This window comes from Lissotriton helveticus, chromosome 7 (assembly GCF_964261635.1).
Source record: "Lissotriton helveticus chromosome 7, aLisHel1.1, whole genome shotgun sequence".
NCBI lineage: Eukaryota > Metazoa > Chordata > Amphibia > Caudata > Salamandridae > Lissotriton > Lissotriton helveticus.
Genome location: NC_136068.1, coordinates 1,948,732,677 through 1,948,760,358, shown reverse-complemented (window position 1 = coordinate 1,948,760,358; position 27,682 = coordinate 1,948,732,677). Strand labels below are relative to the sequence as shown.

Below are 27,682 nucleotides of genomic sequence, written 5' to 3'. Positions count from 1 at the left end.
TATCCATTAGAAACGAGCACAGAGCTGCTGGAGTAGTAAAGTGTTGGAGTGCACAGCAGATCTATACACCACAGATCTATGCAGGACATGTCTATGCACAGCACATCTATGCACAGCAGGTTTATGCACCACAGATCTTTGCTCTGCAGATCTATGTACCACATATCTATACATTGCAGATCTACGTACTGCACTGCAGATCTGTGCACCACAGATCTATGCACCACCTCTATGCTACGCAGATTCATGCACTGCATATTTATGCACCACAGATCTAATCACTGCAATGCAGATCCATACACTGCCCGCAGATCCTTACACCATAGATCTATGCACAGCAGATCGATGCTCCTCAGTTCTATGCACTGCACCACAGCTCCATGCACTGCAGATTTATATACAACAGATCTATGCACTGCAAATCTATACACCACAGAGCTATACACTGCACAGCAGAGCTATACACTACAGATCTATACACTGCACCACAGATCTATGCTCTGCAGATCAATGCAATGCACTGTACAGGTTTACACCACAGATCTATGCACCGCAGGTCTATGAATTGCAGCACATATCTATGCACCGCAGATATGTGCTCCACAGAGCTATGCACTGCTCAGCTATACACAACAGATCTATGCACTGCACCACGTATCTATACACCATATATCTATGCACTGCAGATTTATGCTCAACAGATCCATGCACTTCACCTCATATCTATACACTGCAGTTCTATGCGCCGCAGATCTATGCTCCACAGATCCATGCACTGCAGATCTATGCACCACAGATCTATGCACTGCAGATTTAGGCACAGTAGAGCTATAACTTGGAGATCTATATCCTACACATATATGCCCCACAGATGCAGGCACTGCAGATCTATACACCACAGATCTATGCATTGGAGATCTATACACCGAGGAGTTATACACCGCAGATCCATAGACTGCAGATCTATACACTGCACTGCAGTTCAATGCAATACAGATCTATACACTACAAATCTACGCTCCGCAGAGCAATGCACTGGACAGCTATACACCGCAAATCTATGCATCGCAGATCTATGCACTGCACCACATATCTATACACCATATATCTATGCACCGCAGATCTATGCACTGCACCACATATCTATACACCATATATCTATGCACTGCAGATCTATACACTGCAAATCTATACACCACAGATCTATGCACCGCATATCTATGCACCACAGATCTATTTAATGCACCACAGATCTATGCACTGCAGATCTATACACTGCACAGCAGACCAATGCACTGCAAATATATACACCATAAATCTGTGCCTCACAGATCTATACATTGCACCGCAGAGCTTAACACTACAGATCTATACACTGCACCACAGATCTATACACTGCACCACAGATCTATACACTGTACAACAGATTTATACACAACAGATCTATGCACTGCACAGATCTATGCTCTGCAGTTCAATGTACTGCACTGCATAGCTATACACCACAGCTTTATGCACTACAGATCTATACACTGCAGATCACACACCACAGATCTATGCACTGCAGATCTATGCACTGCAGATCTATGCACTGCAGATCTATGCACTGCAGATCTATGCACCACAGATCTATGCACCACAGATCTATGCACTGCAGATCTATACACCACAGTACTATGACCTGCACCACAGATCTATGCAGCACATGTCTATGCGCCGCAGGTCTATGCACTGCACCACATATCTGTACACCACATATCTATGCTCTACAGATCCATGCACTTCACAGCATATCTATGCACTGCAGATCTACACACTGCAGATCTATGCACAGCAGGTCTAGGAACTGTAGATCTATACACCGCAGATCTTTACATCGAGGATCTATACACCGCAGATCTGTACACCACATCTATGCTCCGCATCTATGCTTCACAGATTCATGCACACCAGATCTATACACCACAGATCTGTGCACGCATATTTATGCACCACCAATCTATTTACTGCAACGCAGTTCTATGCACTGCAGATCTATTTACTGCAACGCAGACCTACGCACCGCAGATCAATACACTGCACAGCAGATCCATACACCACACATAAATGCACCACAGAGCTATACACTGCACCACAGATCCATACACTGTAGATCTATACATTGCAGGTCTATGCTCAGCAGATCTATACACCACAGATCTATGCACTGCAGAGTTATACACTGCACCGCAGATCCATGCACTGCACATCTATGCACCACAGATCAATGCACTGCAAATCTATATACCACAGATCTACGCACCACAGATCTATGCACTGCAGATCTGTACACCACAGATCTATGCACTGCAGAGTTATGCACTGCACCGCAGATCTATGCACCTCAAATCTATACACTGCACCGCAGATCTATGCTATGCAGATCAATGCACTGCATAACTATACACAACAGATCTATGCACTGAAGATCAATGCACTGCACTGCATAACTATACACAAAAGATTTATGCACCGCAGATCTATCCAATGCAGATCTATGCAATGCAGATCTATACACTACAGATCTATACACCACAGATCTATACAGATGCAGAGGGGGACCCCACTAGGTAGGTCGCTCCCCCTCCGCACAGCCCGCCTGTGTCTCCCTGCCACAGCTGCCACAGCTGCCGCTGCTGAGGAAGTTCGAGGCCCTCCACCACCCGCAGGCTACCACCAGCGCCTCATCCCTGGTGGCCAGTGGTAGGCAGTAGGTAGGTTTGTTCATCCTCCGCTTTATTGCTTTTATTGTATTGCCTGTATTTTCATTGTTGTATCTGTGACTGCTGTTGTCTGTCTTTACCCGCTGCCTGTACGTGGTCCGTCCCCCTTTTTCTTCCCTCTGTCCCCCTCTGTGTCCCCGTGCTCTCTGTGCCCGGTCTTTCCTTCTGTACCCCTCGCTGCCCCCGTGTCTCTGCCCGGTTTTCCCTTCTGTTCCCCTCGCTGCCCTCGTGCCTCTCTGCCCGTTCTGCCTTCTGTTCTTAGCTGCCCCTGTATTTCTGTATTCTGTATTTTGCTTCTGTGCCACTTGTTTTTCTGGTATTTCTGTGCCCTTTTTGCCTTCTGTGCCACTCGTTTTTCCCTCGTTTCTGTGCCCCTTTTACCTTCTGTTCCACCCCTTTTTTGTGCCCTTTTGCCTTCTGTGCCACTTGTCCTTTCCCTCGATTTTGTGCCCCCTTTTCCTTTTATTACCTTCGTTGTCCCTCACGGCCCTCGCCAATGCGTCCCCTGCAGCCCCGCCCCCCTGACTGCCCACTGCCCATTCACTGCCCCCGCCTCCCAGCTGCTCCTCCCTCCCACTTCCGCGCAGTGGGCGTGCCTAAGGCAAGCTCGTCTGCACCCGTCCACGCCCTGCTTCAGAACCCCTGGCCCCCGCACCTGCAACGCCGACCGCCGCCACTATGATGCCAGCACTTTGCACGCTCTCAACTCCGGACAGAGCTACACCTGTTTCAAGGCTGCCCCGAAACGCACACACGGCCCCTTCACCTGCCAGAACTAAAGCTACACCAGCCTCAGAGCCGACGAACCACACGCCAAGAAAGACCTCAACCACCTCCGATGCATACTACTGAACACCCGCTCCGCATGCAACCATGCCGTTGCGCTCTGGGACCTGCTAGACACAAAGTCCCCGGAGGTCGCCTTCCTGACAGAGACCTGGTTTAATGACTACTCCGCACCTGACATCGCCATAGCCATCCCAGTCGGCTACAAGATCACCCGCAGAGACCGCACCAACGGAGTTGGAGGAGGAATCGCTATCATCCACAAGAACAGCATCAGGGTCTCGACTAGCACCGACGACGCGCTCAGCACCGCCGAACACATGCATTTCCAGGTCCACACAGACCCTAACTCCACCCTTAGAGACACCTTCATCTACTGACCCCCCGGACCCTGCCCCCAGTTCAGCTACTCCATCGCCGACTTCATCAGCACGCATGCCCTGACCTCCAACTACATCCTCCTCGGAGACCTGAACTTTCACCTTGAGAGCAACGACAACAACTCCACAACCCTGATCAATAACCTCGCCAACCTCGGACTGAAGCAACTCGTCACAACGCCAACCAACTCCGCCGGCCACACGCTCGACCCAGTCATCTCCTCAAGCCCACACATCTCCGTCAGCCACACCACTAAACTCCTCTGGATCGATCACCGCTGCATCCACTTCGCCTTCCAGAAACCCACCACACACCACCGCACCCAACAGATCCCCCGCCGCTGCTGGAGCAAAATCACAGAAGACCAACTACACGCAAACCTCGCTCTCAGCCCACCCACCGGACCTTCCAACACCAACGACGCTGCCCACAGCCTCAGACGCTGGATCGAGGACTGCGCCAACACCCTCGCCACGCTGAAGAAACCCCCCGACAGAGACACCAGCAAGAGGGCCAGCTGGTTCATCCCAGAACTCCTAGCCTCCAAGCAAGTCTGCCGGAAACTAGAGAAGAAATGGCACAGTGAACAAACTCCGGACAGCAACGCAGCACACAAGGACGCCATCCGCAACCACCAGCACCTCATCAGGGTAGTCAAGAGGACCTCCTTCAAAGACCGCCTCGACAACAATGCACACAATAGCTAGGAGCTCTTCAACATCGTGAAGGAACTCTCCAACCCCAGCTCCAACACGAATGACATCCCGCCGTCGCAAGCCCTGTGCAACTTCCTCGCCACCTTCTTCCACTGCAAGATACCAGACATCCACGACAGCTTCAACACCCAGACAGCCTCACCAGACAGCAACACAACAGACCCTCCGCACACCATCGACCACGACCCCCTGCTAGCCTGGGCCAGCGTGAGCATCGATGACACCAACAAGACCATGCGCACAATCCACTACGGCTGTCCGTCAGACCCTTTCCCGCACCACGTCTTCAACAGAGCAGGCAGCTCCATCGCACCCCACCTGTGCAACGTCTTCAATCTCTCCCTCGAGACCGCGACCTTCCCAGAGATCTGGAAAAACGCAGAGATCAACGCCCTACTAAAAAAACTTAAGGCAGATCCAAGAGACCTCAAGAACTTCCGGCCCATCTCTCTGCTCCCCTTCCCGGCCAAGGTCATCGAGAAAACCGTCAACAGACAGCTAACTCGATACCTCGAAGAAAAAGAATCCTGGACCCTTCCCAGTCAGGGTTCCGCAGCAACCACAGCACCGAGACTGCCCTCATCGCCGCCACCGATGACATCAGGACCCTGCTGGACAGACCCATTCCCGCACCACGTCTTCAACAGAGCAAGCAGCTCCATCGCACCCTACCTGCGCAACGTCTTCAATCTCTCCCTCGAGACCGGGACCGAAACATGCCAAAATCAACGCCCTACTCAAAAAACCTAAGGCAGATCCAAGAGACCTCAAGAACTTCCGGCCCATCTCTCTGCTCCCCTTCCCGGCCAAGGTCATCGAGAAAACCGTCAACAGACAGCTAACCCGATACCTCGAAGAAAAAAGATTCCTTGACCCTTCCCAGTCCGGGTTCCGCAGCAACCACAGCACTGAGACTGCCCTCATCGCCGCCACCGACGACATCAGGACCCTGCTGGACAACGGCGAGACCCCAGCACACTCCTCCTCCTAGACCTCTCTGCTGCCTTCGACACGGTCTACCTACGCACACTACGCGCATGCCTCCACGCCGCAGGGATCCGAGACAAGGCTCTGGATTGGACCACCTCCTTCCTCTCCGGCAGAACCCAGAGCGTCCGCCTCCGCCCATTCCGTTCCAAAGCCTCCGAGATGATCTGCGGCGTACCCCAGGTATCCTCCCTCAGCCCGACGCTGTTCAACATTTACATGGCCCCGCAGCACGACGTCAACATAATCTCCTACGCCGACAACACTCAGATGATCCTCTCCCTCACCAAGGACCCTATCACCGCCAAAGCCAACCTCCACGGAGGAATGAAGGCCGTCGCCGACTGGATGAAGACCAGCCGTCTGAAGCTGAACTCGGACAAGACGGAGATCCTTATACTCAGCTCCAACTCTTCAGCCTGAGACGACTCCTGGTTGCCGACGGCACTGGGGGCAGCCCGACACCCACCGACCACGCACGCAACCTGGGAATCATCCTCGACTCAACAATCTCAATGACCAAGCAAGTCAACGCCGTCTCCTCCTCCTGCTTCAACAACTTCTGCATGCTCTGCAAGATCTACAGATGGATCCCGACAGATACAAGAAAGACAGTCACCCATGCCCTCGTCAGCAGCAGACTAGACTACCGAAACGCCTTCTACGCGGGAGCTCCTACCAAGCTCATCAAACAACTACAACACATCCAAAACGCCTCTGCACGACTGATCCTCGTCGTACCATGCCACGGCCACATCACCCCCCACCTGAGAAACCTGAACTGGCTCCCCGTTAACAAGAGGATATCCTTCAAGCTCCTCACCCATGCACACAAGGCACTCAACAAGACTGCCCAGCCTACCTCAACAGATGGCTCTCCTACATCCCCAACCGCCAGCTACGCTCTGCCGACCTCGAACTCGCCACCGTCCCGCGCATCCGAAGAACAACCACCGCTGTTCGATCAGTAGCGCCCCCCCAGCGCCTTGAGACCCCCGCGGGTATGTAGTGCGCTTTACAAATGATTGATTGATTCACTATACAGCAGATTTAAAAACAGATCTATGCACCGCAGATCTATGCACTGCAGATCTATGCACCGCAGATCTATACACTGCAGATCTATACACTGCAGATCACAGATCTATACACTGCAGATCACAGATCTATACACTGCAGATCTATACACTGCAGATCTATGCACTATACAGCAGATTTAAACATAACAGATCTATACACCGCAGATCTATACACCACAGATCTACTCACTGCAGATCGATACACTGCACCACAGATCTATACACTGCAAATCTATATACTGCAGATCTATACACCACAGATCTATACAGCAGATTTAAACACAACACATCTATACACTGCAGATCTATACACCGCAGATCTATACACCGCAGATCTATAGACTACAGATCTATACACTATACAGCAGATCTATACACTGCAAATCTATACACTACACAGCAGATTTAAACACAACAGATCTATGCACTGCAGATCTATACCCCACAGATCTATGCAGCACGTCTATGCGCCACAGGTCTCTGCACTACACCACATATCTATACACCACATAACTATGCACCGAAGATCTATGCACCACAGATCTGTGCACCACTGATTTATACACAACTGATCCATGCAACGCAGATCCATGCACTGCAGATCCATGCACTGCACTGCAGATCTATGCACTGTAGAACTATGCACTGTAGATCTAGGCACAGTAGAACTATCCACCACAGATCTATACACTGCAGAGCCAAACACCGCAGATCTGTACCCCGCACATCTATGCTCCACAGATCTATGCACCACAGATTCATGCACTGCAGATCTATACACTGCACCACAGATACATGCACTGCAGATCCATGCACTTCACAGGATATCTATACACTGCAGGTTTATGCACCGCAGATTTATACACCGCTGATCTATGCACCGCAGATCCATGCACTGCAGATCCATGCACTGCACTCGAATATCAAACGGACCCTTAATGGCCGTCACATGTCGTGGTGTATACAGGTCAATGGAGGGCCCGGGCATCCGTACGTGTGCATTTGTTGTGTATCTGTGTGTGTGAGATAGAAGAACAGGAGTCATTATTAACTGCCTCTTTCACTGGATTCACTGTTTAATAAAGTTGGTGGAAGAATTATCTGCGTTGCTGTAACGTCAATACAGTGTGTTAGTACTCAGGAACAAGATCAAACGATAGATACAGAGCAAATAATGATGAATAAACACACACAACTAAAGCCTTGAAAAACGTTCAAATTTTAATAATAGTTCAAATAATTTAGTGACAGTAAAAATTAGATGAGCACATCTAAATTCCCTGCCAAAGTTAATTGCTATTTTTGTTGAGTTTATCTTTAAGCGCCTCGTGTAGCTTTCGCAGCAGCGATGCTTTAAGACTGAAAGGTATTGCGGCACCGTCAGGGTGCAGCCTTCAGTATCCTCTGAGATGCCCTGCGTCACAAGACGCAACATGAATGTGGCGGAGAAGAAGGAAACTAAGAAAAGAATGCTCCTTTTAAACTATACATACATGGAGTGTTTCACTAATATTCTAAAAAGGATGGACCAGTGGGTGCCAAAATGTAGAAAGGGGGTTAGTTGTTCAATAATAGTCAGACATTTTGGGTTTAATTAAAAGTCAGCATTTTTCTTCACAACACAAATGGCTGCATACAAAGAAGAGGTAGATTATATTAGTCATTTCAATATTTGGATTTTGAAAGGCATTTTTCAGCATTGAGTAATGAAAATATTAACATTAGCCAATTAGACTGAGATATTCGCTATACATGTCTGTGCTGCACAAAAACATCCATCAGACCACATCCACAGTTTTCATTTTCAAGCATTTACGTGACCGCTCCTTATGATGTCCGCCGTTTGCACAGCTTTGCACATTTTCTTTTCTGCGCACAGACTCGTTAATTATTTTTTTGTCTTACAGCTTTATGTTAACTACTATTAGAGCTCAGAGTTCAGGCCAAAAACCATTTGAGATGAGTGTCGAAGATCTGTAGCAGGAATGGACTCTGGTGCTGGCCTTAAACGTGACATCATGCCTACGTCTGTTCTCAGGAACTGGACTTATGGTTTATCACAGCTTCGGACGATGAAAGGTGGAGACACCTCATGTATTTTTTATGCACCTGACCCAGTTAACAATTCTTCCAAAGGAGGGGGCTAACTCAGGAATCTTGTTGGCAATTGTGTAACTTACATTTTCTTTTTAGGGCATTTATAGCTGTTATATGGCCATGGTTTTGAGACTGGCAATGCTTTTCTTGTGGGTGCACTATTTAATGACATATTTACGTCTAGTGATTCAAGGAGTCTGGAAAGTTATCAGAATCACGCTTGCTTGTGTTTCCTGCTACCATGTGTACAGCTTTCATGGATTCGATCAGGTGTAGCTGCAATAGATAAGAAGATATTTCTGGTTCTAATGGGCTACTTTTGGGGTAACTCCGCTCTGATGATGCGATTGCATGTCCATCCTGTCTCCTCTGTTTGTTTCCTCCTGCCGTCGATTAGCATCTCAGAGTCCGTGTTTTTTTCTTCGATGGGAATTAAAATTACTTTTATATATGAAGGTTTGCTGACACACCGGGCATGTGTGTGGTCTCTCTCCAGTATGTAGTCGTATATGTTCTTTCAGATGATGACTTCTGCTGTATGTTTTCTTTGATGTAAATTAAAATTACTTTTATATATGAAGGTTTGCTGACACACCGGGCATGTGTGTGGTCTCTCTCCAGTATGTAGTCGTATATGTTCTTTCAGATGATGGCTTCTGCTGTATGTTTTCTCACAGAAGGAACATATGTGTGGTCTTTCGCCCGTATGCGTTCTACAATGATACATAAGTGATGACCTGCTAAAGAAGCTTTTCTCACAGCTCAAACAGGGAAACGCCCTCACTCGTGGGCGTTTTGCTACACGCCGAGTCTGGGGATTATACTCAGGAGGGTTGTGTGATGCGTCTTTGTTTGTCAGGCACAGCACACCATTGAGGACCTGTGAGTTCCACTTATCACACTCACTTCCATTTTCATTTGGGGACGTCTGCGCTTTTGCAATTTCTTGTTGTTCTCCGATATACTCTGTGTGGCTTGCATCGCTTTCAAATTGTGAACCTTGGTCCTCTCCAACTTCAATGCAATTATCTGCCCAAGGTGGGCTTCCAGAGCCCTCGTAGGAGTTCTGAAACATATTGAAGTGCGTCCTCATTAAAAGAGCTTTTTCGCTTGCTTCTGTTGTGCAGCAGGCCAAGGACTCGCCAGCTTCCTTTGGACTGTTCATGCGTTCATCACCTATTGGGTTTAAAAGTTTGTTATTTCTGTTTAGCAGCAAGACATTTTTACATTTCTAGAATATCGATCTTCTGAGCTTTTCAAATCTGGAAAGTGAAAACCTGTTTTTCCGCGGTAGTTATTAATTTTTATTCAATTTGTCTTTTGTTGACATTTTGCACATACTTACATTTAATAAAAAAGTAGAAAGCCATACAAGAACATAGCAAGCTATACATTTCTAGAAACAAGATGGGATTCTATATGTAGGTGTGGATACAGGTCTTTGTTTGCCAACGACTTACTGAGTCTGCAACTGAAGCAGGCATCTCGCTCATCTTTCACTATATGATGAACAGCCTTTACTTCATTTGGCAAAGAAAGGAAAATGCTACTTACCAGTATGCATCTGTTCTTGGCATGTAGAGCTGCAGATTCGTACACTATGCATTAGATCGCCACCTGGTGTTGGGCTCGGATTATTGCAGGTTGTTGTCTTCTTGGAGAAGTCTTTGTAGTCACGATATAGGTGACTCCTCCCTTGGACAATACTGCGCATGGGCATCAGCTCCATCCTTAGATTGTTTTTCGCCATGATGGGAAATGATGGAGTTAGTATAAGCGAAGAGAAAAACGGGGATGTCCATGCGTTTGCATCTAAGTAAGATGAGAAGTGGAATGGATACAAGTCTGGGGAGGCAGGGGGCGTGTACGAATCTGCAGCTCTACATGCCAAGAACAGATGCACACTGGTAAGTAGCATTTTCCGTTCGAGGCATATGAGCTGCAGATCGTACACTATACATCAATTGTACAGCAGTGTCTCCCCTAGCGGTGGTCGCTTGTACCATTGCATAGTCTGAAATAGTGTTACAAGGACAGCCTGGCCTACTGCAGCTTGCTGCTTGGCTTGCACATCAACACAATAGTGTTTAGTGAAGGTGTGTGGTGTAGACCATGTTGCTGCTTTACATATGTCCTTCAATAGTATATTTCCTAAGAAAGCCATAGAGGCTCCTAGTTTGCGAGTGGAGTGTGCTCTAAGAGTAACTGTTAGTGTGCGTTTAGCTTTTTGATAGCATATCTGTATACACTTTACAATCCACCTGGCAATCCTACCTTTAGAGATAGGGTTGCCTTTGTGTGGAGGAGAGAAAGATACAAACAATAGTTTTGTCTTTCTAAAGGATTTAGTTCTATCTATCAGAGCTCTTTTAACATCTAACGTGTGTAAGGCCCTTTCTGCTACAGAGTCTGGGTTTTGGAAAAACACAGGTAACTCTACAGATTGGTTTAGGTGAAAAGGTGACATAACCTTTGGGAGAAATGTTGGATTAGATCTGAGAACCACTTTATTAGGATGTATTTGGAAAAATGGTTCCTGTATAGTGAACGCTTGTATTTCACGTACTCTTCTGAGAGAGGTGATGGCAACAAGGAAAGCAGTTTCCATGTGAGAAATTGCAGTTCACATTTATGTAGAGGCTCAAAAGGGGGTCCCATGAGACAAGATTTAGGTTCCATACTGGAGAAGGTGTGGGTTTGTATGTTGCTGTAGAGTACATGTGAATGAATGAGGATGCATTGGTGTGTTTGAATGCAAGTTATGTTTATTCATCAATGTCTTTGATTTGCTTTGGACTTTGTATGATAAATATAATGTAATTTATAATTTATGCATGTGTCCAGCTCCTGTGGGGGTAGGCTCTTGCAGTGTGTATATTTAGATTAGTGACGAATAGCACATTCAATATTATCGGGCAGTGGGGTTTGCCCTGTTGGTCTTATAATGTTCTACTCTTTCCAGAAGCATGGGGTAGACAACTGCAAATATGTTAGCAATGCTAATACATGTTTCAATAACTTCTGATATTTTAGATTATTCAGCTCCTCGATTAATCACCAACAGTGCGTCCCTGAGGTGCGCGTGTCGGTATGTATTGTGTGTGCGTCCGTTTTATCACCACTACAGGGACCAGGTGAACATGGGGATTTAGTCAAAAAACTATTCTGTGAAGACCCTCCTCAATGAGCTTCTGTAGATTTTCCCTATTAAAAGTCTGCTTTTTTTCAATGCTTTTGTGCAAGAATGTTCACTTTATTTTTTTATAACTGTCTTGGTGATCCATGTGGACTTGGAGTTCGAATATCAAACGGACCCTTAATGGCCGTCTCATGTTGTGGTGTTTACAGGTCAGTGGAGGGCTGGAGCACCCATACATGTGCATTTGTTGTGTATCTGTGGTGTGTGTGAGATAGAAGAATAGGAGTCATTATTAACTGCCTCTTTCACTGGATTCACTGTTTAATAAAGTTGGTGGAAGAATTGTCTGCATTGCTGCAACGCCAATACAGTGTGTTAGTACTCAGGAACAAGATCAAACTATAGATACAGAGCAAATAATGATGAATAAACTCACTACAACCAAAGCCTTGAAAAACTTTCAAATTTTAATAGTTCAAATAATTTTGTGACAGCAAAAATGAGATAAGCACATCTAAATTCCCTGCCAAAGTTAATTGCTATTTTTGTTGAGTTTATCTTCAAGCGCCTCGTGTAGCTTTCGCAGCAGCAATGCTTTAAGACTGAAAGGTATTGCGGCACCGTCAGGGTGCAGGCTTCAGTATCCTCTGAGATGCCCAGCGTCACAAGACGCAACATGAATGTGGCGGAGAAGAAAGAAACTGAGGAAATAATGCTCTTTTTAAACTATACATACATGGAGTGTTTCACTAACATTCTAAAAAGAATGGACCAGTGGGTGCCAAAATGTAGAGTGGGTGTTATTTGTTCAATAATAGTCAGACATTTTGGATTTAATTAAAAGTCAGCATTTTTCTTCACAACACAAATGGCTGCATACAAAGAAGAGGTAGATGATATTAGTCATTTCAATATTTGGATTTTGAAAGGCATTATTCAGCATTGAGTAATGGACATATTAACATTAGCCAATTAGACGGAGACATTTGCTATACATGTCTGTGCTGCACAAAAACATCCATCAGAACACATCCACAGTTTTCATTTTCAAGCATTTACGTGATAGCTCTTTATGATGTCCGCTGTTTGCGTGGCTTTGCACGTTTACTTTTCTGCGCACAGACTCGTTAATTTTTTTTTTGTTCTTACAGCTTTATATTAACTACTATTAGGGGTCAGAGTTCAGGACAAAAACCATTTGAGATGTGTGTCCAAGATCTGTGGCAGGAATTAACTTGGGTGCTGGCCTTAAACGTGACATCATGCCTACGTCTGTTCTCAGGAACTGGACTTATGGTGTAAATCAAAGGTGGAGGCACCTCGTGTTTTTTTTTTATGCACCTGACCCAGTTAACAATTCTTCCAAAGGAGGGGGCTAACTCAGGAAGCTTGTTGGCAATTGTTTTGTAACTTAAATTTTCTTTTTAGGGCATTTATAGCTGTTATATGGCCATGATTTTGAGACAGGCAATGCCTTTCTTGTGGGTGCACTATTTAATGACATATTTACGTCTAGTGATTCATGGAGTCTGGAAAGTTATCAGAATCACGCTTGCTTGTGTTTCCTGCTACCATTTTTACAGCTTTCAGGAATGTAACAGGCTATGTTCTGCTCATGGATTCGATCAGGTGTAGCTGCAATAGATAAGAAGATATTTCTGGTTCTAATGGGCTACTTTTGGGGTAACTCCGCTCTGATGATGCGATTGCATGTCCATCCTGTCTCCTCTGTTTGTTTCCTCCTGCCGTCGATTAGCATCTCAGAGTCAATGTTTTTTTCTTCGATGTAAATTAAAATTACTTTTATATATGAAGGTTTGCTGACACACCGGGCATGTGTGTGGTCTCTCTCCAGTATGTAGTCGTATATGTTCTTTCAGATGATGGCTTCTGCTGAATGTTTTCTCACAGAAGGAACATATGTGTGGTCTTTCGCCCGTATGCGTTCTATAATGATACATAAGTGATGACCTGCTAAAGAAGCTTTTCTCACAGTTCAAACAGGGAAATGCCCTCACTAGTGGGCGTTTTGCTACACGCCGTGTCCGGGGATTATACTCAGGAGGGTTGTGTGATGCGTCTTTGTTTGTCAGGCACAGCACACCATTGAGGACCTGTGAGTTCCACTTCTCACACTCACTTCCATTTTCATTTGGGGACGTCTGCGCTTTTGCAATTTCTTGTTGTTCTCCGATATACTCGGTGTGGCTCGCATCGCTTTCAAATTGGGAACCTTGGTCCTCTCCAACTTCAATGCAATTGTCTGCCCAAGGTGGGCTTCCAGAGCCCTCGTAGGAGTTCTGAAACATATTGAAGCGCGTCCTCATTAAAAGAGCTTTTTCGCTTGCTTCTGTTGTGCAGCAGGCCAAGGACTCGCCAGCTTCCTTTGGACTGTTCATGCATTCATCACCTATTGGGTTTAAAAGTTTGTTATTTCTGTTTAGCAGCAAGACATTTTTACATTTCTAGAATATCGATCTTCTGAGCTTTTCAAATCTGGAAAGTGAAAACCTGTTTTTCCGCTGTAGTTATTAATTTTTATTCAATTTGTCTTTTGTTGACATTTTGCACATACTTGCATTTAATAAAAAAGTAGAAAGCCATACAAGAACATAGCAAGCTATACATTTCTAGAAACAAGATGGGATTCTATATGCAGGTGTGGATACAGGTCTTTGTTTGCCAACGACTTACTGAGTCTGCAACTGAAGCAGGCATCTCGCTCATCTTTCACTATATGATGAACAGCCTTTACTTCATTTGGCAAAGAAAGGAAAATGCTACTTACCAGTATGCATCTGTTCTTGGCATGTAGAGCTGCAGATTCGTACACTATGCATTAGATCGCCACCTGGTGTTGAGCTCGGATTATTGCAGGTTGTTGTCTTCTTGGAGAAGTCTTTGTAGTCACGATATAGGTGACTCCTCCCTTGGACAATACTGCGCATGGCCATCAGCTCCATCCTTAGATTGTTTTTCGCCATGATGGGAAATGATGGAGTTAGTATAAGCGAAGAGAAAAACGGGGATGTCCATGCGTTTGCATCTAAGTAAGATGAGAACTGGAATGGATACAAGTCTGGGGAGGCGGGGGGTGTGTACGAATCTGCAGCTCTACATGCCAAGAACAGATGCACACTGGTAAGTAGCATTTTCCGTTCGAGGCATATGAGCTGCAGATCGTACACTATGCATCGATTGTGCAGCAGTGTCTCCCCTAGCGGTGGTCGCTTGTATCCACTGCAGTAGTCTGAAATAGTGTTACAAGGACAGCCTGGCCTACTGCAGCTTGCTGCTTGGCCTGCACATCAACACATAGTGTTTAGTGAAGGTGTGTGGTGTAGACCATGTTGCTGCTTTACATATGTCCTCCAATAGTATATTTCCTAAGAAAGCCATAGAGGCTCCTAGTTTGTACTCTAGGAGGAACTGTTAGTGTGCGTTTAGCTTTTTGATAGCATATCTGTATACACTTTACAATCCACCTGGCAATCCCACCTTTAGAGATAGGGTTGCCTTTGTGTGGAGGAGAGTAAGATACAAACAATTGTTTTGTATTTCTAAAGGATTTAGTTCTATCTATCAGAGCTGTTTTAACATCTAACGTGTATAAGGCCCTTTCTGCTACAGAGTCTGGGTTTTGGAAAAACACAGGTAACTCTACAGATTGGTTTAGGTGAAAAGGTGAGATAACCATTGGGAGAAATTTTGGATTAGATCTGAGAACCACTTTTTTAGGATGTATTTGAAAAAATGGTTCTTGTATAGTGAACGCTTGTATTTCACTTACTCTTCTGAGAGAGGTGATGGCAACAAGGAAAGCAGTTTCCATGTGAGAAATTGCAGCTCACATTTATGTAGAGGCTCAAAAGGGGGTCCCATGAGACAAGATTTAGGTTCCATACTGGAGAAGGTGTGGGTTTGTATGTTGCTGTAGAGTACATGTGAATGAATGAGGATGCATTGGTGTGTTTGAATGCAAGTTATGTTTATTCATCAATGTCTTAGATTTGCTTTGGACTTTGTATGATAAATATAATGTAATTTATAATTTATCCCTGTGTCCAGCTCCACTGGGGGTAGGCTCTTGCAGTGTGTATATTTAGATTAGTCACGAATAGCACATTCAATATTATCAGGCAGTGGGGTTTGCCCTGTTGGTCTTATAATGTTCTACTCTTTCCAGAAGCATGGGGTAGACAACTGCAAATATGTTAGTAATGCTAATAAATGTTTCAATAACTTCTGATATTTTAGATTATTCAGCTCCTTGATTAATCACCAACAGTGCGTCCCTGAGGTGCGCGTGTCGGTACGTATTGTGTGTGCGTCTGTTTTATCACCACTACAGGGACCAGGTGAACATGGGGATTTAGTCAAAAAACTATTCTGTGAAGACCCTCCTCAATGAGCTTCTGTCTGCTTTTTTTCAATGCTTTTGTACAAGAATGTTCACTTTATTTTTTTATAACTTTCTTGGTGATCCATGTCGACTTGGAGTTCGAATATCAAACGGACCCTTAATGGCCGTCTCATGTTGTGGTGTTTACGGGTCAGTGGAGGGCTGGAGCATCCATACGTGTGCATTTGTTGTGTATCTGTGGTGTGTGTGAGATAGAAGAATAGGAGTCATTATTAACTGCCTCTTTCACTGGATTCACTGTTTAATAAAGTTGGTGGAAGAATTATCTGCGTTGCTGCAACGTCAATACAGTGTGTTAGTACTCAGGAACAAGATCAAACGATAGATACAGAGCAAATAATGATGAATAAACTCACTACAACCAAAGCCTTGAAAAACTTTCAAATTTTAATAATAGTTCAAATAATTTAGTGACAGCAAAAATGAGATAAGCACATCTAAATTCCCTGCCAAAGTTAATTGCTATTTTTGTTGCGTTTGTCTTCAAGCGCCTCGTGTAGCTTTCGCAGCAGCGATGCTTTAAGACTGAAAGGTATTGCGGCACCGTCAGGGTGCATCCTTCAGTATCCTCTGAGATGCCTAGCGTCACAAGACGCAACATGAATGTGGCGGAGAAGAAAGAAACTGAGGAAAGAATGCTCCTTTTAAACTATACAGACATTGAGTGTTTCACTAACATTCTAAAAAGGATGGACCAGTGGGTGCCAAAATGTAGAGTAGGGGTTATTTGTTCAATAACAGTCAGACATTTTGGATTTAATTAAAAGTCAGCATTTCTCTTCACAACACAAATGGCTGCATACAAAGAAGAGGTAGATGATATTAGTCATTTCAATATTTGGATTGTGAAAGGCATTTTTCAGCATTGAGTAATGGACATATTAACATTAGCCAATTAGACGGAGATATTTACTATACATGTCTGTGCTGCACATAAACATCCATCAGACCACATCCACAGTTTTCATTTTCAAGCATTTACGGGATAGCTCTTTATGATGTCCGCTGTTTGCGTGGCTTTGCACGTTTACTTTTCTGCGCATCGACTCGTTAATAATTTTTTTGTTCTTACAGCTTTATGTTAACTACTATTAGGGGTCAGAGTTCAGGACAAAAACCATTTGAGATGTGTGTCTAAGATCTGTAGCAGGAATTAACTTGGGTGCTGGCCTTAAACGTGACAGAATGCCTACGTCTGTTCTCAAGAACTGGACTTATGGTGTAAATCACGGCTTCGGACGATGAAAGGTGGAGACACCTCATGTTTTTTTTATGCACCTGACCCAGTTAACAATACTTCCAAAGGAAGGGGCTAACTCAGGAAGCTTGTTGACAATTGTTTTGTAACTTAGATTTTCTTTTTAGGGCATTTATAGCTGTTATATGGCCATGGTTTTGAGACAGGCAATGCTTTTCTTGTGGGTGCGCTATTTAATGACATATTTACGTCTAGTGATTCATGGAGTCTGGAAAGTTATCAGAATTACGCTTGCTTGTGTTTCCTGCTACCATTTTTACAGCTTTCAGGAATGGAACAGGCTTTGTTCTGCTCATGGATTCGATCAGGTGTAACTGCAATAGATAAGAAGATATTTCTGGTTCTAATGGGCTAGTTTTGGGGTAACTCCGCTCTGATGATGCGATTGCATGTCCATCCTGTCTCCTCTGTTTGTCTCCTCCTGCCGTCGATTAGCATCTCAGAGTCCGTGTTTTTTTCTTCGATGGGAATTAAAATGACTTTTATATATGAAGGTTTGCTGACACACCGGGCATGTGTGTGGTCTCTCTCCAGTATGTAGTCGTATATGTTCTTTCAGATGATGGCTTCTGCTGTATGTTTTCGTACAGAAGGGACATACGTGTGGTCTTTCGCCCGTATGCGTTCTATAATGATACATAAGTGACGACCTGCAAAAGAAGCTTTTCTCACAGTTCAAACAGGGAAACGCCCTCACTCGTGGGCGTTTTGCTACACGCCGACTCTGGGGATTATACTCAGGAGGGTTGTGTGATACGTCTTTGTTTGTCAGGCACAGCACACCATTGAGGACCTGTGAGTTCCACTTATCACACTCACTTCCATTTTCATTTGGGTACGTCTGCGCTTTCGCAATTTCTTGTTGTTCTCCGATATACTCTGTGTGGCTTGCATCGCTTTCAAATTGTAAACCTTGGTCCTCTCCAACTTCAATGCAATTGTCTGCCCAAGGTGGGCTTCCAGGGCCCTCGTAGGAGTTCTGAAACATATTGCAGCGCGTCCTCATTAAAAGAGCTTTTTCGCTTGCTTCTGTTGTGCAGAAGGCCAAGGACTCGCCAGCTTCCTTTGGACTGTTCATGCCTTCATCACCTATTGGGTTTAAAAGTTTGTTATTTCTGTTTAGCAGCAAGACATTTTTACATTTCTAGAATATCGATCTTCTGAGCTTTTCAAATCTGGAAAGTGAAAACCTGTTTTTCCGCGGTAGTTATTAATTTTCATTCAATTTGTCTTTTGTTGACATTTTGCACATACTTGCATTTAATAAAAAAGTAGAAAGCCATACAAGAACATAGCAAGTTATACATTTCTAGAAACAAGATGGGATTCTATATGTAGGTGTGGATACAGGTCTTTGTTTGCCAACGACTTACTGAGTCTGCAACTGAAGCAGGCATCTCGCTCATCTTTCACTATATGATGAACAGCCTTTACTTCATTTGGCAAAGAAAGGAAAATGCTACCTACCAGTATGCATCTGTTCTTGGCATGTAGAGCTGCAGATTTGTACACTATGTATTAGATCGCCACCTGGTGTTTGGCTCGGATGATTGCAGGTTGTTGTCTTCTTGGAGAAGTCTTTGTAGTCACAATATAGGTGACTCCTCCCTTGGACAATACTGCGCATGGGCATCGGCTTCATCCTTAGATTGTTTTTCACCATGATGGGAAATGATGGAGTTAGTATAAGCGAAGAGAAAAAAAGGGATGTCCATGCGTGTGCATCTAAGTAAGATGAGAACTGTAATGGATACAAGTCCGGGGAGAAGGGAGGGCGTGTAAAAATCTGCAGCTCTACATGCCAAGAACAGATACATACTGGTAAGTAGCATTTTATGTTTGAGGCATACGAGCTGCAGATCGTACACTATGCATATGTGCAGCAGTGTCTCCCCTAGCGGTGGTCGCTTCTATCCATTGCTGTAGTCCGAAATAGTGTTACAAGGACAGCCTGGCCTACTGCAGCTTGCTGCTTGGCTTGCACATCAACACAATAGTATTTAGTGAAGGTGTGTGGTGTAGACCATGTTGCTGCTTTACATATGTCCTCCAATAGTATATTTCCTAAGAAAGCCATAGAGGCTCCTAGTTTGCGAGTGGAGTGTGCTCTAGGAGGAACTGTTAGTGTGCGTTTAGCTTTTTGATAGCATATCTGTATACACTTTACAATCCACCTGGCAATCCCACCTTTAGAGATAGGGCTGCCTTTGTGTGGAGGAGAGAAAGATACAAACAATTGTTTTGTCTTTCTAAAGGATTTAGTTCTATCTATCAGAGCTCTTTTAACATCTAACGTGTGTAAGGCCCTTTCTGCTACAGAGTCTGGGTTTTGGAAAAACAAAGGTAACTCTACAGATTGGTTTAGGTGAAAAGGTGAGATAACCTTTGGGAGAAATTTTGGATTAGATCTGAGAACCACTTTATTAGGATGTATTTGAAAAAATGGTTCTTGTATAGTGAACGCTTGTATTTCACTTACTCTTCTGAGAGAGGTGATGGCAACAAGGAAAGCAGTTTTCCATGTGAGAAATTGCAGTTCACATTTATGTAGAGGCTCAAAAGGGGGTCCCATGAGACAAGATGTAGGTTCCATACTGGATAAGGTGGCAGCCTGGGAGGGATTATTCTCTTTAATCCTTCCATAAATGCTTTGATTGCAGGTACCTTAAAAAGAGACATGTGTTGCCTGTTTTGTAAATAGGCTGCAATTGCTGCAAGATGTAGGCGTATGGAAGAGTATGCCAAATTAGACCCTTGTAGATGTAAAAGGTAACAAATGATATTTTGGATGGAAGCATCCAGTGGATCAATTTGATTATGTTTGCAATAAATTGCAAATCTTTTCCATTTAGCGGCATAACACGCTCTGGTAGTAGGTCTCCTAGCCTCTTTAATGATATCATGCAGTCTGGTGGTAGGTTGAAATAACCAAACTCTAAGACTTCAGGAGCCAGATCGCCAAATTCAGTTGGTTTGGGTCTGGGTGTCTGATTTCTCCATGGTTCTGTTTTAACAGCGAGGGTGTGAGCTTTAACTTTTGATGTGGAACCAGAGAGAGGTCTAGTAGTGTGGTGAACCACGGCTGGCGTGCCCATGTGGGAGCTACTAGTATGAGCTTGAGAGACTGTTGTTTGAGCTTCTGCCCTACTAGTGGAATGAGGGGGAGAGGCGGAAAAGCGTACGCAAATCTGCCTGACCAGTTCATCCATATTGCATTGCCCTCGGACTGTGGGTGTGGGAACCTGGCGGCGAAGGTTGGGCATTTTGCATTTTCGTGGGTGGCAAACAGGTCTATGTGTGGGTGCCCCCACTGTTGGAAGAATGGCTGAAGAACTTGTGGATGTAGTTCCCATTCGTGAATCTGTTGTGACTGCCAACTTAACAGATCCACTATCTGATTGTGAACCCCTGGAAGGTGTTCCGCTAACAGATATAGGTTTTGAGGAATAGCCCATCTCCAAATGTTCTGTGCGAGCTGGGACAGCTGCAGAGAGTATGTCCCCCCCTGTTTTTGTATATAGTACATTGCTGTCATATTGTCAGTCCGGATTAAGACAGCTTTGTTTTGTACTTGAAGTTGAAAAGTTTTGAGTGTAAGAATATCGCTAGCAGCTCTAGATGGTTGATATTGAACAGCTTTTGTTGGTTGTTCCATCGACCTTGAGTAGTATGGTGTAAGAGATGGGCTCCCCATCCTGTGAGGGATGCGTCTGTTGTGAGCACTATTTGTGGAACAGGCTCGAGGAACGGCCGTCCTCTTGTCAAGTTTTTGGTGTTCCACCATTGCAGAGAGCGATGCGTACGGCTGTCCACCAACACCAGGTCTGAGAGCTGACCCTGAGCCTGATTCCACTGTTGTGCCAGACATTCTTGTAATGGACGCATTTGCAGTCTTGCATGTGGTACTATGAAGATGCAGGATGCCATCATGCCTATTAATCTCATGAACACTCTGGCTTGGAGAGACTGTTGGTGTTGAAAGGTGTAGACTAAGGTCTGAATGCTCTGTATCCTGGCTGGACTGGGATACACTAGAGCTGTAGATGGGTCTATGGTAGCTCCTAGATACTGATGCACGTGCGAAGGCTCTAGGTGCGACTTGGTGTAGTTGATCGTAAACCCTAAGTTGTGCAACAGTTGAATTGTCTGCTGAGTGTGTTGTACACATTGGTGGAATGACTTGGCTTTTATGAGCCAATTGTCCAGATAAGGGAAGACGTGTATCTGTTGTCTTCTGAGATGTGCTGCTACTACTGCTAAGCACTTTGTGAACACCCGTGGTGCTGTTGTGACACCAAACGGAAGGACTTTGAACTGATAATACTGTCCTTGTATTACAAACCGTAGGTACTTCCTGTGAGCAGGATGTATTGGGATGTGAAAATAGGCGTCCTTCAGGTCTAGTGTTGAAAGGAAATCGCCTTGTTGCAGTAGTAGGAGCACTTGTTGCAGAGTGATCATATGGAAATGATCTGATTGTATGTAATGATTGAGGGGCCTGAGGTCGAGAATTGGTCTCAGTGTCCCGTCCTTTTTGGGAATTAGAAAATACAGCGAGTAAACCCATGTTCCTTGTTCTTCTAATGGGACTAGTTGAATAGCATTTTTTTGTAGAAGTGCTAGAACTTCTTGTTGAAGCAGAGTCAGGTGATCTGTAGACATGGGACGCTGCCTGGGTGGTATGTTTGGGGGGGTTGCTGTAAGTTCTAGGCAGTAGCCATGTTGGATAATCTGTCTCACCCACCTGCCGGTTGTGATGCAGTTCCAGACCGGCAGGAACTGTGTTAATCTGCCCCCCACAGCAGTGGAATGCTGTTGGGGGAGCAGAGGGAAGTCACTGTTTAGTTGTGGAGGAGGAGCGATTGTTGTTGTTACCGCGACCTCTTCCCTTGTTATTATTGCCCCTGTATCCTCCTCTAAAATACCCTTTGTTAGAGGATGTTTGTGTTTGCGTCTTGAAAGATGTTGTTGCGTCTGCTCCAGTTTGTTTGGAGCCTCCTCTATTAAAGGAGCGACGAAAGGAGCCTCTATTCTGTGTGGATTGTAGCGCTCCCATAGACTTTGCAGTGTCCGTGTCTTTTTTCATTTTCTCCAGTGTAGTGTCTACTTCTGGGCCAAATTATTGGTTTTGGTTAAAAGGCTGGTTCAAAATTGTGGTTTGCACCTCTTGTTTGAAGCCTGAAATGCGCAACCACACATGACTTCTGAGTATGACACTGGTATTTACAGCTCTAGCAGCTGTGTCTGCGACAAATAGTGCACATTTCATTGAGGCATTTTAAATTAGTTTGCCTTCTTGTATGAGCTCTGTTGCCTGATCTTTATACTGATCTGGGAGATGTTGTAGTAGTGTCTCTAATTGATCGTAATGAGCTCTGTCATAACGTGAGAGAAGGGCTTGCGTATTTGCAATGCGCCATATATTTGTAGCTGAAACTGAACTCAGACAAGACGGAAGTCCTCATCCTGGGACCATCGCCCTCCGCCTGGGACGACTCCTGGTGGCCCCCTGCCCTGGGCAGTGCACCCAAGCCGACAGACCACGCGCGCAACCTGGGCTTCATCCTGGACTCCTCCCTCTCGATGACCAGACAAGTCAACGCCGTCTCCTCATCATGCTTCAACACCCTACGCATGCTCCGCAAGATATTCCGATGGATCCCGACCGAAACCAGGAAGACGGTCACCCAGGCACTCGTCACCAGCCGACTGGACTACGGAAACACCCTCTACGCCGGAACCACAGCCAAGCTACAGAGGAGACTCCAACGCATCCAGAACGCCTCTGCACGACTCATCCTGGACATCCCCCCGACGCAGCCACATCTCCGGCCACCTGAGGGACCTGCACTGGCTCCCCATCAACAAGAGGATCACGTTCAGGCTCCTCACCCACGCACACAAGTCTCTCCACGACCTGGGCCACAAGTACCTCAACGACCGCCTGACCTTCTACACGCCCACCCGCCAGCTACGATCTACTAGCCTCGCCCTCGCCGCCGTACCACGCATCTGAAGAGCCACCGCCGGAGGCAGATCGTTCTCCTACCTGGCGGCCAAGACATGGAACTCCCTCCCCATCCACCTTCGGCTGACCCAAGACCATCTCGCCTTCAGGAGACAACTCAAGACCTGGCTGTTCGAGCAGTAGTGGACCCCTTCCCCCAAGCGCCTTGAGACCCTCCCGGGTGAGTAGCGCACTATACAAATGTTATGATTGATTGATTGATTGCAGCTATTCTTTTACCTGACACATCAATAACCTTGGATTCCTTGTCAGGTGGGGGCGTTTCACCAGAAGTCTGTGAACTCGCTCGTTTTCTCGCATTGGACACCACTAAAGAGTCCAGTGGAGGATGTCCTTTAATATAGGTTGGATCAGAGGGTGCAGGCCTATATTTATTTTCTATTCTTGGATTTAGTACCCTAGTGCGTACAGAATCTTTGAATATTTCTGGAGCGTGCTTAATGACTCCTTTGATCATGGGAAGAATTTGAGTAGATCTGTGTGATGGCTCAAAAGTATCTAACAGAAAATCCTCCTCAATGTCATCAGAATTCATTGTAACATTGTGGTAGATAGCAGCTCTGTGTAAGAGGTGATTAAAGCCAATGCTGTCCTCAGGAGGAGAAGGCCCCCGCACCTGCGTGCTGGTAATATTTGGCAGCACGCAGAAGATGGCCTAATACCTGCTGATGAGGGGTAAATACCCCGAAACACGTGTACAGGGATGGCGAAGACTTGAAGATACTCGAGAATTCGAAAGAAGATGCATCGCAGAAAACGGTACTACAATTACCATGGTCCTTAGGGGCGATCCCGCTGGTGTATAAGCAGTGTGCGATCCCATTTGGTGAATGTTTATGCTCCTTGGAGCTGTGGGCTGACGAGCTCGGGACCCCGCACCTGCGTGCCTTTGTGTGGTACTATACCGGGTAATATTTGGCAGCACGCAGCAACCCCAGAAGAAGGCCTATTCCCTGCTGATGAGGGGTAAATACCCCGAAACACGTGTACAGGGATGGCGAAGACTTGAAGATACTCGAGAATTCGAAAGAAGATGCATCGCAGAAAACGGCACTACAATTACCATGGTCCTTAGGGGCGATCCCGCTGGTGTATAAGCAGTGTGCGACCCCATTTGGTGAGGGTATAACTGTGGATCAGGGACATCAGGCACATTGTGTGGTGGAAAAGTATATATATCCTCATCTAAAGGATATGTATCTGGGTCTGCATGTGGATCCTCCCCACCACCTAAGTCATACTCCTCATCAGTCTGTGGTGAATGTGATGATGCAGGAGAGATTTGAGGTGATATGTAAGGAGGGATAGGAGAGGAAGGAGATACAGGAGAGGGAGGGTGCACAGGAGAAGTTGCACAGTCCTTTTTGGCAGGAACCACAGGTGGAGGTGTTGTTTCTGCTGGCCTCTTTTTATGAGGTGTAGCCCCTACATGTCCAGTCTTTGGATTTATGTAGATCTTCTTTTGTTTAGGATCTGGTCTAAACAGTTCTTCTTCCTCTACAACCTTCTTCGGCGTCAACTTTTTTGGTTCCAACAGAGGTTGTTTTTGGCGTTTTGCCTTGGGAGGTGTTACAGCGTCCTGTGGCAAAGTTCTCGGTGCCGAAGGTGTTGTTTTCTGAGAACTAAGAAACCTCGGAATCAGGCTTAGTGGGTGTTCGCACCGAAGCGGGAGTCTTCGGAGTGGAAGCTGGCCTCGTCGACTTTGTGGCGTCGGCGCTGGCTTTCCCTCTTTAGTTTTGGAAGTAGACGGCTTCGGAGCCGGAGCTTCTTTCGGTGCCTGTACCTCTTTAGGCTTCGCTGTCGAAGGATCTTTCGCCTCGGCGCAGAAGCATCTTTCGCTTTCGGTGCCAAAGGGTCTTTTCGCTTTTGGTGCCGAAGGGTCTTTTGGCTCCGGTGCCGATGGAGGTGGTGGGATCGGCACGTGTGGTTTGCTTGGTGCCGAAGCACCTGAAGGCGTAGTTGTTTTCCTTGGAGCCGAGCTCGAAGGCTGGGCATTAGGAGAAGTACTTGGTCTCAACTGGGCCCCTTGGGCGGAGTGCTGACCTTCGCCTTTGGCTTGGGCAGTGCATGTGGTGCAGGGGCAGAAGTACTCACGGGTTGACGTGATGGAATCGAGTCATCTGTGTCCTCTGCCTCTGATATGATCTGGAAATCAGGCGAATCCTCTTCCGGAACGAGCGGAATCTCGTCGAAGATATTCTCCGGTGCTGGGGCTGATCTCCTCATTTCTTGTCGACGGGCCCTCCGATCCCGGATGGTTTTTTATCGATCGGAAGGATGCACAAGCTGTGCAGGTCGACTTGTCGTGATCCGGCGATAGACAGAGGTTGCAGACCTCGTGATGATCGCTATGTGGAAATTTTGCTCGACATACCGGGCATTTCTTGAACAGAGTTCTTTCCATGTGGCGTCGATATGCTCGGCGGCCCACGTCGATGAACCGGAATCGAGTCGATGGCGTCGAAAGTTGTATATTCGATGTCGATATTAGTTATAGGAAGTTTTTGCGCTTCGAAGTTGCTGTAAAAGTTTTTCTAGCCAGAGCGGAGAAACTTTCATCCGAACCCAGTGGCGGAAAAAAACAATCTAAGGATGGAGCGAATGCCCATGTGCAGTATTTTCCAAGGGAGGAGTCACCTATATCGTGACTACAAAGACTTCTCCAAGAAGACAACAACCTGCAATCATCCGAGCCCAACACCAGGTGGCGATCTAATGCATAGTGTACAATCTGAAGCTCATATGCCTCGAACATTAATATGCCCTAGGAAAAGAATATATTTTAAAATATTTCTATGAATGTTGACATAAGCCACTTGTACACCGATTAAAAGAAACATGTTGCTTAATGGAGCCACCAATTTACTGGAAACACTAGCCTTCCTCCCCTACACCCAGAGTAGGTCTGAACCAGTTGTAGAAAAACAAGCAGTATTTTTGTTCAGCATAAAATAGGTTAACGTTGGAAATCCGAAACGAGCTCAGTTCACCTCACCATAGCTTTCGTCTCCTGGATGCTAACCATCTTCTTCCACCTGATGCTTCTCAAAAACTCAGAGTGTACAGAAAAGAGATACGAAAGATGGTGAACTGTTACTCGCCAGCTCCTGCGTCTTTTTTCTGCACTTTCTGAATCCTTTGCCCACGGATTTAGAGATGAGAGATATAGACAGATGTGTGTGTTAAAGCTGCTGACGATAGCTATTTTAAACCACAAATCAATGAGCCACACAAATCTATGAGCCACACTGGTCTATGCACTAGAAACCTAGTCACACCAAACCTGTGTGCCACATAGTCAAAAGAAATGGCATTACATTATTTGGATCTTAGAAGCAGTAGTAAGTAATCAGGAATAAGTAGAACGAACGAGCGTGTACACTTCGATCTTTTGAATTCGACCTTCATATGAGATCAGGAGTGGTTTGGTATGGTAAATACCGAAGACAGGGACAGGGAGACTACCATGAGACCTTCATGATCCTCACTTCAGGGTCACTCCACTTTGGCAATACTCGTCTTCTCTCCTCTGCGCCTTCGTCTCAGACTCTGGATTCTCTTAGGACTGGAGCTAGTCATGGCATTTCTCGGTCGAGTGAGAGGTAAAAAGATAATGCGCGGTTTCTTGTGTCATACAAGAAATAGTTCTTTACTCACAAGAGTCTATTAGTCATTGTTTGACTCCGTGCACGAGCAGCATTACAGAGTGGTAGTCAGTGACAACCCAGGACTGCTGCTGGCACCATCCTGAAGCAGTGTCTCTGGTGTGTAATCTCTTCCCCAGGTTCCTATCTGACATTAATCTATACTTCAGATGAAACAGGAGGACCATAGGAACTGCTGGCTCTATTCTTTGGGGAGTCCATTTGAGACATAGAGCTGCCATACGATTGTTGAAATGGCACTTCATGGCTACCTTTTCAATTTGGATATAGAACACCTTATGAGAAACACTAATTAAATAAATGGCAAATGAAGGAGTTCAAAGTAATGAAAACAAATGGAATCTATCTTCTAGGTAGGTCA

The 27,682-nt window shown here is 45.6% G+C and overlaps 1 protein-coding gene across 3 annotated transcripts in view; it reads right to left on the bottom strand.

Annotated features, from left to right (window-relative positions):
- Positions 1 to 7,917: 7,917 nt before the first annotated feature.
- LOC144770960 (uncharacterized) overlaps positions 7,918 to 27,682 on the bottom strand; it is an 86,062-nt gene continuing 66,297 nt past the window's right edge. The window contains exon 8 of one of the 3 annotated variants that reach the window (XM_078655813.1): positions 7,918 to 9,984. In XM_078655813.1, coding sequence (XP_078511939.1) covers positions 9,326 to 9,984 — 659 coding nt within the window. In that variant the 3' untranslated portion in view covers positions 7,918 to 9,325. Of the gene's footprint in view, positions 9,985 to 12,402; positions 14,358 to 16,739; positions 18,718 to 27,682 lie in introns of those variants that run through there. The other 2 variants (XM_078655815.1, XM_078655814.1) reach the window with 2 other exon arrangements.